The sequence below is a fragment of the Mustela putorius genome, unplaced genomic scaffold, assembly GCF_011764305.1.
Source record: "Mustela putorius furo isolate JIRA1106 unplaced genomic scaffold, ASM1176430v1.1 tig00000430_pilon_pilon_pilon, whole genome shotgun sequence".
NCBI classification, from domain to species: Eukaryota; Metazoa; Chordata; class Mammalia; order Carnivora; family Mustelidae; genus Mustela; species Mustela putorius.
The window spans coordinates 4,355,783-4,369,709 of NW_025421377.1; the positions used below are offsets into that span (position 1 = coordinate 4,355,783).

The 13,927-nt window shown below is 38.0% G+C and overlaps 1 protein-coding gene across 10 annotated transcripts in view; it reads right to left on the minus strand.

Moving 5' to 3' along the window:
* The window catches only part of FRYL (FRY like transcription coactivator), a 259,588-nt gene that overhangs the window by 119,842 nt on the left and 125,819 nt on the right, over nucleotides 1-13,927 (minus strand). For all 10 annotated transcript variants that reach the window (XM_045079730.1, XM_045079728.1, XM_045079729.1 and 7 more), the window contains 3 exons: nucleotides 9,898-9,951; nucleotides 6,468-6,607; nucleotides 5,432-5,528 (listed from right to left, as the gene is read on the minus strand). In XM_045079730.1, coding sequence (XP_044935665.1) covers nucleotides 5,432-5,528; nucleotides 6,468-6,607; nucleotides 9,898-9,951 — 291 coding nt within the window. The remainder of the gene's footprint in view (nucleotides 1-5,431; nucleotides 5,529-6,467; nucleotides 6,608-9,897; nucleotides 9,952-13,927) is intronic.

The following is a 13,927-nucleotide window of genomic DNA, read 5'->3' on the forward strand; positions in this document are numbered from 1 at the left end:
AAGAAGGCAGATGTCGTCTCCCAGCCTGATCTCCCCTCAACTGGGCCCATAAATAGGCCCTAAGGTAACAGAAACAGTTACTTACTATCACCCAGGCTGCTGTCCCGAGCACTGGGTCAGCCCTGGGGCTACCCACTGACGGTTAAAACGGAGCAGACACCTACCACCAGTGGATAACAAAACCAGTCAGGAAGAGGCTGTACCTGGATCAAGCATTTTGACTTCTAGAACCTATTCCACAATTCATGGCGCTAATCATACAGGCTGGGCCCCAGACATCTCATTAACCTTGCAATAATGCAACACTGCATTTTATGTGACTTAATTTTTATACTCCATGTACTGCTCTGTGCTGTGGTTTTACCATATGGATTTCCTCACAGGGATGTTCAGTGTGCTCGAGGCCAGAGATATGAAATACAGGTTAACTTAAACCTGCAATTTCTCCTAAACTGTCTTATTTGGTCCAGTGATGTCTGATGTCTAACAATGACAGCTAGGGACACTGCTGAGTCATGCTGTACACTCTAAGTTATTTCCCTCCTGTGGCCACCATCAACACCTGGTGTGTGTCTGTGTGTCAGGCATTAGATAGGCATTTTTATAAATATTACTTGTAACACTTAGTCTTACAAGGTAGATACTGGTTCCCTATTTTACAGATAAGGGAACTAAAGTTCAGAAGCTGATGTGTACTTCTCTAGAAAATACTGCACGCCCAGTTTCTGCCATATAAAAATGCATTTGATAAAGGCAAAAGAGATCAAAGCTTTCAATTTTATCATATTGTAGCCAGAAATAGAAGTGAAAGAAGAAATAGGTTTTACCTAATTTTAAGAACGAACAAGATCAGGAAGCATAGACATTCTCAAAATCCCTATTTCTTCCCTTATTTTCAAGAATAATAATAACAGTAATAATAATAAAAACATTCTCAAATTGTTTTTTTTTTAAGATTTTATTTATTAATTTGACAGAGAGAAATCACAAGTAGATGGAGAGGCAGCCAGAGAGAGAGAGAGATAGGGAAGCAGGCTCCCTGCTGAGCAGAGAGCCTGATGCGGGACTCGATCCCAGGACCCTGAGATCATGACCTGAGCCGAAGGCAGCGGCTTAACCCACTGAGCCATGCAGGCGCCCCTCAAATTGAATTTCAAAAAAAAAAAAAAAGGCAACAGCAGTGGGGCGCAGGAGGCAGAACCTCTTTTCCGCTTACAGAGGAAGAAGTCTACTTGCATGGAGTAATACTCCCACCTATACTGTCAAGACTTCTTTAGGCCTTGTCATTTGTGATTTCAGAAGCAGCACTAATTCTTCTTCAACATTCCATTAGGATATATATCTGGCAGAATCTTAACACCCAGGGGCGCCTGGCTGGCTCATCAGAGGAAGCATGGGACTCTGGACCTCAGGGTCATGCATTCCAGCCCCCACGTTGCATACAAAGATTGGTTACAAAACTTTAAAAAACTTAAAAAAAAAAAAAAAAAGATTACCCGAGTTTTATTCCAAGGCCCTTCCCAGCACCACCTCCCAAACCTTAATGCTTTTATCACATCATGAAAGTGAAAAACAACAAAATCAGGTTATGATAGGGACACTGCAGAGTCAATGAGGCTCATTCATTCCCTAAATGACCAGCTTTCAGTGCCAAGGGGAAGGAATGCATTTAACCTCAGAAAAATCACAAATAACCGCACAGCCTTCAGGGAACTCATCCACATCAAAAATGCACATGTGAAATCTGAACATAGTAAGGATGTATTCTACCTTCTAATACTTTGCAACAGCACGAATAAAACTAAGCCGAGAGCTGGAGATGGTTTACAAACCAAGTTTCCCAATCTTGTTTATTTCAATGAGTAAATGTCTGACTAAAATTTCATATGGAAAGAAAATTGCTTCAAACTTTCTAAATGTTGATGTTGCCGTTTAGACATGCTTTTACTATGAATTTGAAAGCCTTTGGTATTGACATGTTAAAATTTGTAGTTGGCCATGAGCCCAAGATTATGTTTGACTTTCTTGAAAAAATAAAATTAGGTCCTCTATCATCTTGAATTAATTTTGTTCCCATAGTGAATCATACTCATTTCATCATATTTACACTAACTCAATTCTTTCTCTAATTTATGATTAAAACTTTAATTTTCCTAGATGCTGCCTATTTCACCTAATTTTGTATCACTGATTTTACCAATATTCTTATTATTAATGGCAGAAAACTTGGAATAAAAAAGTGAACTAACTTTATAATCATCAGCAAGTCACTAAATTAAGAACAAGATGTTTCTTCATCTGCAAAATGAAGATAACAGATATACTGACAGAGCCCTTTCCATGTCCCAGGCATTACTGTTTTTAATGTTCACGCTTCTACAAAAATGATATTATCATCCCTCTTTTACAGAGAGGGAAAAAGGCAGTGAATAATAACTCATCCAAGTTACGCAGCAAAAAAATGACAGCTGGAATGAAAACACTTGTCCTGGCTGTTTCCTAGTTTTATTACAATGACCAGCTGATACAAAGGATATAGAGCCTTTACGCATCATGAAGAGTTCTAAACACGCATGAAGACACAACAGATTATTCAAGAAACAAAAAATGTATAATATAGGATGTCAAGGACTAACCCGTAAAGAATATTTACTCCTCTTTATGACTGGCCCAACCAAGTATCAATACTTCAGTCTCCTGCGACCCTCTGTCTCATCAAAATAAAACTGAGTCACGTTTTAATATGTGTCTCTTATGGGGGGCAAAAGTAAAAGTCCTATTAAAGATATATGACACTGATTAGTCTCCAGATCTATTAAACCCTACATCACTTTGACACGGTAGAAAATTGGGTTAGTTCATCATGATACTTCAGAAAGTTCTATTGATTTTTACTTCATTTTCTCTGGTTTTATTAGTTTTGAAGAAGCTTAAAAAGACTTCCCTTTTACTGGGGAAAAGAAAAAAAAACCTATGCATGATTTTTAATAAATAAAGTATCTCACTGTTCTTTGTGACAGATTTTATTCTTTCATGGGTGCATCTGAGTGAAAGTATGAGGATAATGGTAAAAGAGAGAAAACAGTAGAAAGGCTGCTATAGATTGGAACAATATGGTGGCAGAACCAAAAAACAGAGATTAGCTATTAAAGCTGTTGTAGGAACACCTGGGTGGCTGCCTTTGACTCAGGTCATGATCCCAGGGTACTGGGGATCCAGTCCCACATTGGGCTCCCTGCTCAGCAGGGAGCCTATTCTCTTGTTTGCCTGCTACATCCCTGCTTGTGTTTGCTCTCTCTCGAAATCTCTGACAAATAAATAAATAAAATCTTTAAAAAAAAAAAAAAAGGAGCTATTTCTTTTTTCCCCACACTTTGAGTCCATGCACACCACGGATCTGAAGGGACTTTGTGGAATGGACTTTAAAAAATGGGCCCAATGAAAGTTTATGAATCCTATGGTCTTCTCCACCAGAAGAGCTATCTGCATTATTTTTTTTTTAATCTTTTTTTTTAAGAGTATTTTTTTTTTAAAGATTTTATTTATTTATTTGACAGAGAGAGATCACAAGTAGGCAGAGAGGCAGGCAGAGAGAGAGGAGGAAGCAGGCTCCCTGCTGAGCAGAGAGCCCGATGTGGGACTCGATCCCAGGACCCTGAGATCATGACCTGAGCCAAAGGCAGCGGCCCAACCCACTGAGCCATCCAGGTGCCCCTATCTGCATTATTTTTTAAGAGGAGGAGGAAGGAAGGAGGATGAAGACCAAGAGAATGGGGAAGGGGAGAGGGCGGGTGAGAGGCAGGGAGAACAGGAGAGAGAAAACTTACATAGGGTTATCTGTGCATAGAAGCTCTGAACCTGCTATGAAGGGCAACTTTCAGAGGAGACACTGATTGGCAAGCGAATGAATGCCTCGGGAAACAAAGGAGAAAAGGTACCATGGAGCCAGATCAGAGACGGGCCTGAATGTCTAGGGGAATTTACAATTTCTCCTGCTCAAAGAAGAAACCCTGGATTATTTAACTAGGCAATGCAAAATGTTGGTTACCCAATCACTCACATGACCTACATCAGCACACAGGAGATGCTAGAGGTCAACCACAATGAGTCCTAGGCAAAGTCCAGTCATGGTCAATGGCCGCTCTGGTCCTAAGCTCTTCTACCCCAAATTACGCTGGCCTCAGGCTCTTAGGATCCCAGCAAAACTGAGATCACAGAAAGCAAACCTGGTTTATTAGCACAACTCCCACAGCAAATTTCTTTCCTGCACCTACAGAAAGAACTTTAAGAAACATACAAATTAATTAAAATGGTTTTCACCCCTGATTAATGTACTTATCTGCTTTTCATATTTCAAATTTTTATTTGTGAATTTCAGTTATTCAGATTTCAATGATTTTTCACATACATTATAAAAACAAAGGCAAAGTGTAAAAAAAAAGTAACTCAAAATAATTTTATATTGCTTCTGTCAAAAAAAATTGGCTGTCAATTAACTTCTATATCTAACATTTACTGTTTGCTTTCATATTTTATATATTCTATTTCATTTTGTATAACAACAACAAAATCCTTGTCCAAATAGGTCATATGCAAAATGTGATTTTTGTTTTCTTTTAGGTTTCCTAACCTTTTCAAACATTACAAGGTACATGGCTGGAAATATATGGCTTGACTTTGAGTGATATAGAGCTTTTTAAAGACTACAAACGAACAAAAAATACTTTCACACATTTGAACAAAGTAGTTGATTTTAGTAAATAAAAAAACAAAAACTGACCAAAAAAAAAAAAAAAAACCTTTCAAAATCAGTACAAGGACTTAGATGTATTTAAAGGTATACCTGTACTAACTTTGAGTAGTACAAATACACAGGTACTGGACATCAGATGTCACATTCACAAGCACAGCGTGAACACAATATTAGCATCCTAACAGACACTGAATAGACATGAAACATTTATTATCCTGAGGGGTTTTCACTTGTCCAAAAAGCACTTGCACATGACAATTCGGTGTTCCCCAGGTCAACACGTCCCTATCCCTTAACTGTAACTGTACAATGATTACACATTGGAACACAGGCTTGATCACTTTGGAAGAGAAATTCTTTGAAACTAGACTGAAGTTGATGGATGACAGGTAGACTGTATTCTCAGCTAAAAGCCTGTATGTAACCCAATTTCTATTCATCTCAATTTTGGTAACAAGATCTCCTATCTTAAATGGCATTTTGCAAAGGTAAAAAGAATAGGAAGTGATAGGTATAGGCCACAAAAGCCCCAGGCAATGGAAAGATGTCTAATTATATTGTAGAAATCTACTTAACGTGGGCCAGAATTTTAGACGTAACACCCTAGTTAAGGTAAAGGAAACGTGAAGGCAAAATAAGAATAAGGAACACAAACTCTGCAGAAAGAAAGCTTCTTACCTGCTTTAGAACTTCAACTAAAACTAAACAAAAAATGAAATCTACTGCTAAGTCTCTCCTTTCAAGAAGATAGTCTCTTTCACGTTGCTGTTCATCCCTGCAACAAGAATCCCAAATTAGGATTGCATTTAAGACCATACATTTTAAAATAGCTATTGGTTAACAGTTTGGTTATTTACTGAGCTCCGCGTATGTACGGTGTCCTACAGCAACTGACAGTTCAAGTAGTTTTTAAATTACCCAACGTCTGTACGCTCTCGTTTTCTTTCTCGTGTTGGGTATTTTGTACAGTATTGATAAACACGTCGCTACTGCATCTGTCAGAAATTAAACCCATTCTAAAGGAATCAGTTAAGGAAAATACTTCAAATTTTATTTAGAAAATCTAACATTACTCCATATTTGATTAGTATTTTTTTTTAATTAAGAACTGAAACAAAAATAGTAACTTTTCTGATGAAAATACAGTACCGGGAAACTTTCTGCGCATCTAATGTGAAAAATCACAGGTGGCATCAACTAAAACCCAATTCCAAACTATGGATCATCTCTTGAACCCAGATGGATGTTTTATGCAAAGCCAACACCTCCCTGGCAAATTTGAAGGAGGGAAGAGAAATTCGGGGACTTGAGCAACAGGGAGTCTCGCGGTATCATAATACAGGGTGTGGCAGTCCTCCTGAATCACAACAATTGCTTCCCATCACAAGCCATATGAACTGGACCTTTTCTGAATATTATAACTTCTTCTAGAACCATTAAAGGTCCTCACTGAACTACTGAAATGGCGCTCCTGAAATTCATTTGACTATCCCAGTGATCGGTACCATGGAGTTCCATCGACCTTAACTGGTACCTTGCCCTGATTTACACTTAAGTATGGACTATGCTTTGCTTTCACTATCATGTTCATAACGAAAGTAGTCCATGTTTTTGTTCAGAAATCAAACAATCAGTCTTTGGTTGAGAACACTAACGCCCCCTTCATTGAAAGCGTTTCAATTCTAGGTAGAAGAGTGGAAAATGAGCCCCTTACCCCTTAGACTTTGTGCTGGATCGAGGCCTGTACTCATAGGATTCGTCTTCAGTTCCATTCTGGCGTCTGTACCAGTCAAACAAGGTGCGGAGTAAGGAAGGGAGACAGTGCTCTGCTACTGAGCTCATAGAGCTTATCAACTGAAAACACAAGATGTCATCAGAAGTTAAAGCACATCAAGGTGTCATACTCCTAACTCTATTAGCCATCATTTGGAAATGACCGATATTTCTAAGATGAACAGAGTAATTAAAAAAATTTTTAAAGATTTTGTTTATTTGTTTGACAGAGATCACAAGTAAGGCAGAGAGGGCAGCAGAAAGAGGGTGGGGGGGAAGCAGGGTCCTTGCTGAGCAGAGAGCCTGATGCGGGGCTCGATCCCAGGATTCTGAGATCATGACCTGAGCAGAAGGCAAAGGCTTTAACCCACCGAGCCACCCAGGCGCTCCAATAAATGTGTTTTAAAATAAGAATTAGGGGTTTATCCAAGTAACAAAGTGGGCTAAGCTGTCCACCTTTTTCCTGCCTCTATATAGTACTCACATGACCCTTAGTAACCCTTAGTAACATCTCTGGATATACAGAAGGATACCTGTGAGGGAAGTAGTACGTGTAACATGAGAAAACCACACCTGCCTCCTTCCCCAGGCCAGTTCCTCCTCCATGCTCATGCGAACAAAAGGTTGGAAATAGTGCCGCTAGAATGAATGAAGAGATGAGGAACGGAGAAGACTGTGTTATGTGAGAAGTGTATGAGAGTAAACTTTGTGTCACTCTACCACAGAATGGAGAATTATAACTGCATTATTAATTTGTGACACCCACACATGAACGTATTGGAAATGCGCTATAACAAGCTTTTAAAGCTTAGGATATGTAAGAGGATAGCATAAAGATAAACGTAGTTGGGATGAACAAATGTTCAATTTGAGGCATCCCGGAAACCATCCGAATTCTAGGTGAATGCCAGATTCATTTTACGAATGAACCCAGCGTCCCTGCAGTGGCAGTAAGAAGCACACCAGCTATCATTAGCAAGCAGTCCTTAAGGTCACTTTTCATCTGAAGGATCTCAAGCAAAAAATCGCTCTGCATAGGAATTTCCATATCTGATGCAACTCATTGCCCATAAAATTAATACTTCAAAGTATACAGTCAAACATTCTTTATTTTGTTTTTCTTAACTAAAAAAAATGATGGGCTGCAGGAATATTCAAGTCTTGTTCAGGTCCAGGATTACAGAAAGTGTCAGTTAAAGAAGATAGATAGGTACCTCCAGGAATTAAACCTTTAATTTTCCTAATTCATCTAACTTCAAAATGTACTTCATCCAAGGAAATAGAAAAGAATAAAACAGTTTATTTGATTGTATAAGCTCTTCTTCTCTTTTCATTATCTCTGCCTTCCTCTAGTCATACTTTTATTTATAATTAACCATAATTTGACAGGTAATGGTTTCTAATATAGAAAATTAAAGTAAAAACAAGATTCTAATTTAATTTAACTAATTTTTCGTATTTGTATTTTATAAACAATAAAGATAACTCAAAGCAAATCCTTTGAATATCTAAAGAAGGAACAATAAAATACCATCTACTATTTTAAGTATATATTAAAACAGTTTCTCCCACACTTGGCTTTTTATTGTTGGGGAGGAAAAAACTGAACTATGGGGCATAACCATTTAAAGTTTTATTAATAGTTTACATTAAAAAATGGAAATAGTCCTTAAAATACTTTAATAGAATTTCAAATTCTGACTATACATTTATTCATTAGTGAATTTAAGATCTAAATAATCTAAATATCTTTAAAATAGTATATTAGTAACAGATAAATAAAATTAATTATTGTAATAATTAGAACCTTTTGTAGTAACACTGAGATTTGGTGAGCATAACATAAAGTGATCATAATGTTACTTTAACAGAAACTAGGCTTCCTCTCTATGATTTCTTCTTAGGTCACTAAGTGGCGTATCATTCAGAATCCCCCAGGGATCTATTGTAAAATACAGGTGCTGGAGCCCTGCTCTTGGTAACTCTGTTCTGAACCGGGCTAGAGTCCAGAAACACAATATGCTGTTAAGTCTCTACCAGGTAATTATAGCCAGTCATCTTTATCTAGTCGATGAGATGAACATGAACATAAATTTCTGTTTCCTAGATACATAATTATGAGAAAAGTAGTACAGGAATACTAGAAACAAACAGCTAATCTGGGCTATTGGTTTTTGCAAACAATATATAATAAAATAATTCCTGAATGAATATAATTATGACAAAAATAACACTTGATCAAACATTTAATCTCAGCAAGAAGAAAGAATTAACATCCTAGGAATACTGCATTCAATTTTAAATATTAATGTTCTATTTTAAGGTTCTGATAGCCCCAAAGAGACAAAACCAAAACATTAAAAGGTAAAATATTATGGGGTGCCTGGGTGGCTCAGTAGGTTAAGTGTCTGACTCTTGATTTTGGCTCAGGTCATGATCTCAGGGCTGTGACACAGAGCTCCATATCGGGCTCCACACTGGGCATGGAGCCTGCTTAAGATTCTCTCTCTCGGGCACCTGGGTGGCTCAGTGAGTTAAGCCGCTGCCTTCGGCTCAGGTCATGATCTCAGGGTCCTGGGATCAAGTCCCGCATCGGGCTCTCTGCTCAGCAGAGAGCCTGCTTCCTCCTCTCTCTCTCTCTGCCTGCCTCTCTGCCTACTTGTAATCTCTGTCTAATAAAATAAATAAAATCTTTAAAAAAAAAAGAAAAGATTCTCTCTCTCTCCCTCTGCCCCTTACCCACCCTTTTCTCTCCCTCTCTTAAAAAAAAAAGATAAAATATTATTATGTAAAAATTTTATGAATTGGTACACAAGATTGAGGTATGTAACTGGAAACATTTTAAGAAGATTTCAAAGGACACAGTAAAGAGATTACCAATGAAAAGTAAAAAGTTTTCAGATGCTAAATGACAGAAACTGTGGTGCCTGGGTGGCTCAGTCAATTAAGCATCTGCCTTCAGCTCAGGTCATAATCCCAGGGTTCTGGGATCAAATCCTACACCAGCCTGCCTGTTCAGTAGGGGACTTCCTTCTCCCTCTCCCTCTCCTACTCCCCCTGCTTACACACTCCCTCTCTATCTCTCTCTCTCTGTATCAAATAAATAAATAAAATCTTAAAATAGTAAATAAATAAATGACAGAAACCAATCAAGTTCACAGATCATTCCATGAGCTATAAAGGTCATAGTTCATAACTCCTTCCATTTGTTAAAAAACAAACTACCAATCTCAGACTGAATCTAATGTGTAATGATATAAAGGTTCACTATACAAAATAAAGCAATTTCTTAATATTGGATTTATTTGGACCAGACTGTTAGAATAAACATTTTCCTTTGGAGAAAAAATATCCCTCCAAAATTGGCATACCTGGTCAAACTGAAGATCTTCACCTCTTTGAAGAGATCTAGACAATGGCTTCTCCTATGGTTTAAAAAAAAAAAAAGTATGAATACAAAATATTAGAAATCTTATATATGAAAAGCAGATTCCTGAGTTGGTTTTGTTTTTGTTTTCATTTGTAATTAGATTTATTTTAAACGAAGGTAAGACTCCCTCTCTCTTTCTTTCTCTCTCTCTCTCACACACACGCGCGCGCGTGCTCTACTAAATACACAGACTACCTTTAAAAAAAAAAGAAAGAAATATGTGTTTGCACATGGGGAAAGAAATTGGACAGTTAGAATAACGGGAGGGTTGGGGACTCGGGATGGAAAGTTGTTACTACACAGAATTTTGTACCATTTGAAATTGCGTATCACAGAAGCCAAGGGAAAAGAGAACTACATAAAGAGCGAAGTACTGACAGTGAAACATGATACTTTCATGAGGTGACCTTTCAGTATGGTTGCTTCCTATTAATTTAATCTTCCAATTTAGTGTTGTGTCTTCCTTCAGCACACAACAGTACTGGAATTTTTTTTTTTTAACTTTCCATTTGTTCTGTTCATTTATTCGCTGAAAAAACACATACTGTGCTCCTACTATGAGCAAGCAACATCTGTGACCCAAAGAGGGCTCAGAGGACTCACTGTGGAAAGCTTAGACCCTTTACCTTTCAACAGTGGGCCTGGGGGACGTAACTGATAGTGAACTCTACCCTCTCATCTGCATGCGCACTCTTCTTTGCTTGTATGAAGAAATGACTCAAAAGAGGTCAGTCCAGATCAGTGTCTAAAGTTAGTACAGACAGAGTGTCACGGCGGGCACCTGGGTGGCTCAGTCAGTTATGCATCCCACTCTTGATTTTGGCTCAGGTCATGATCTCAGGGTCATGAGCTCCAGCCTCACGTCAAGATTTTCTCCCCGCCCCCCGGAAGGATGGAAGGATGGATAGAAGGAAGGAAGGAAGGAAGGAAGGAAGGAAAGAAGGAAGGAAGGAAGGAAGGAAGGATGGATGGATGACATTGGGACATAAAGGGGCCTCCACCCAGTAGAAAACAAAGGAGTGAAGGAATGGGCTGTGATACTATGTTGCAATGGATTGAGAGGAAGAGGGAACAAAGTAAATCCTAGACAGAAATTTTGACGGACACTGGATACTGTGATGGTTAATTTTATGTTACAGGGCACCCTGTGATAGCATTTTCTGGGTTTGCCTGTGAGGATGTTTTGGGATGAGATTAACATTTGAATTGGAGAACTGAGTCAAGCAAGTAGACTGAGACTCCCTTATGTGGGTGGACTTCAGCCAACAGGCTGAAAGCCCGGGTTGAGCCAAAATTGCGACCCTTCCTGGAGTAAGATGGACTCCTCCTGCCTGACTACACTGAGCTGGAGCATCAGGCTAGCCCAGCCCTACCACTTTTCCCATATCGAACTGAAACAGGAGCTCTTCTTGGACCAGCTTTCAGGCTGGAGCTCACACCACCTGCTCTCCTGGGTTCCCCACCTGCCCACTGCAGACCTGGGGACTTCTCAGCCTCTAGGATCATGTGAGCCAATGCCTTCCAATAAGTATCTTTTTATACACACACACACACACACACACACACACACACACATGCGCACCCTATTGGTTCTGTTTCTCTGGAGAATCCTAATAAAAACATCATTTCTGGTTTAATTTCTTCTTTGATCCAAAGACGGAATATGTCCCAGGGTGAGCGGGGGGGGAATGTGTTCTACATTTATAAAAAGCACATAAAGGAACATTAACTAAGCAGTTAAAAATAAGAAACAACATCAAAGTACAACAATGGGGAATTGGAGTCAAAAAATCTTGATATAGCTACACATTAGAGTAGTGACAGGTAGAACTAAATTGGTAGATTGGGAAAATGTTCTCAATGTATTAATTAAATTAGAGAATAACAGATTTAATTATCTTATAAAAGGATAAAATGCATATATGATGGTATTACACATATAAATACATTTAAAGCTTTAGAAACATATTTAGCACGCCTTAGTAATAAAAACATAATAACAGGTTGTTTTGTGGTTGAACAATTAGTTTACATTTATTTTCTGTATTTTGTACAAAGAACGTAAATTACTTCCTCTCATTCTTAAACTTGAGGGTTGTTCTTGAGTTTCCCATGCTTGGTGGCAATCCAGCAAATTCATTTAATTTTAGAACAATGTAGGGTAGAGCCATGAAAGTTATGGTTACAGAACAGACGTGTTTTAAAATATGAGAAAAAAACAATGTAACTAAACAAAATCATGAATTATGAAGTGATTTAATTTCCTCATTTTCAAATCTAGTTGTCACTAAACCTCCATGTACACATCTGTTTATTTCTTTACATTTAGCTTCAAAGATTTTTTTTAAAGATTTTATTTATTTATTTTACAGAGAGATAGCGAGCATGAGCAGGGACAGCGGCAGAGGGAGAAGGAGAAGCAGGCTCCCAACGAACAGGGAGCCCAATGCGGGACTCGATCCCAGGACCCCAGGATCATGACCTGAGCCGAAGGCACACGCTTAACCAACTGAGCCACCCAGGTGCCCCAGCTTTAAAGATCTCTCAAGAACTGTTCTTTCTATAAAAGAAAATGTTACCTGAAATTCAGAAGTTAAATCATTCTAGTTTGTTTCTTTTTGTTCTGTTTAATTCAAACAAAATCTATAACATAATGAGTTTAAATTAAGATAGCATAGACAGTGTGCTCCCTTCTGTGCGTCTTCCTACCTACTTGCCTTGCTGGAAACCCCACATATCCTTACCTAACTTCCTTACTGAATACAGGAGACAGCGAGGATTATATTCAAATACACGATGGCTGTTTTATTGAGATTTTTAGGATGAATATCTAAACTTCTCTATGTTAGGCTTTTTTATTGAATTTTAAATACATAAAACATGTATCAAAGAAAAACAAACATCCTTCTTTGAAAGAAATGAGAATTTAGAATATGTATATTTTGAAGTTTCTTTATCTGGTAGAGTCCTATCACTTTCTGGCATTCGGAGCTAATCTTGATGGAAACACATCCGCAAGTATATTTGCCAGTGAAATTGTAAAAACTCCCAGTCTGGCTATCAGTACAACCTGTTTCTAACTAATTTAAATGAAATCAGTAAAGTGCCTGAATTCTGGGGCACTTTACCTTCTTAATAAGGATAGGTTTTTGGCGTGTCCTTGGTACTTGGGCCTTCACAGGCTAAGCGCACTTGGGTGATTATCTTGCAGAACAAGTTCTGTATTTCAAAAACCAATCTATACATCATTTATCTCCAACACGATGATTCTGCACAACCATATAGATGATACCAATTAGCTCTAAAATTTCAGTAAAACACAAAGTCCTACCGCAGTTCCATAGAACACCATTTCTAAAAGTATCTAGAAGTTTGAAAAATAGTGAGCTAAAGGGCCTCTACTATCCTCATATGAACTATTTAAGAGGAGAGGTTGGGGGAGACAGTAAGTGGCTTCTTCGCACTCATTTAATCCCCTTTAACACTCTGTCTAAAGGTCTTCAGTGATATCTTGAGGACTGCTGACCTAAGTGGTTTATTACTCAAATAACATGTTTATACACTAGAGTAATGGCCAAGCACAGTGGAGAGCTTTTCAGAAACAAAATGTTGTTTCATATTAACATATTTTATTTCTCAACAAGCTCATGCTTCCTCAAAGATTTGACATCTTCCCTGAGCTTTCCCTAAACCAAGAAATGGAAGTAGACTATTTTTCACATAAGAAGAACTCAGAAATGATTTTTGAATGCAAAAGGACACTTAAGTTACCATAAGTACAAAAACATAAAACAAGTGTACTGTACTAAATAGAAATTAGTAGCCAAGAACTCTGTACTAACCTCTCAATTTAAGCATAGGGTGATTGAGGACACACTCATCATTGCGGAAGCAGTTGGGGTGTCTTCCAATAAGACATTTTAAAAAGATACATCCTTGAAAAATCTTTATAGCATAAGCAACCCATTATG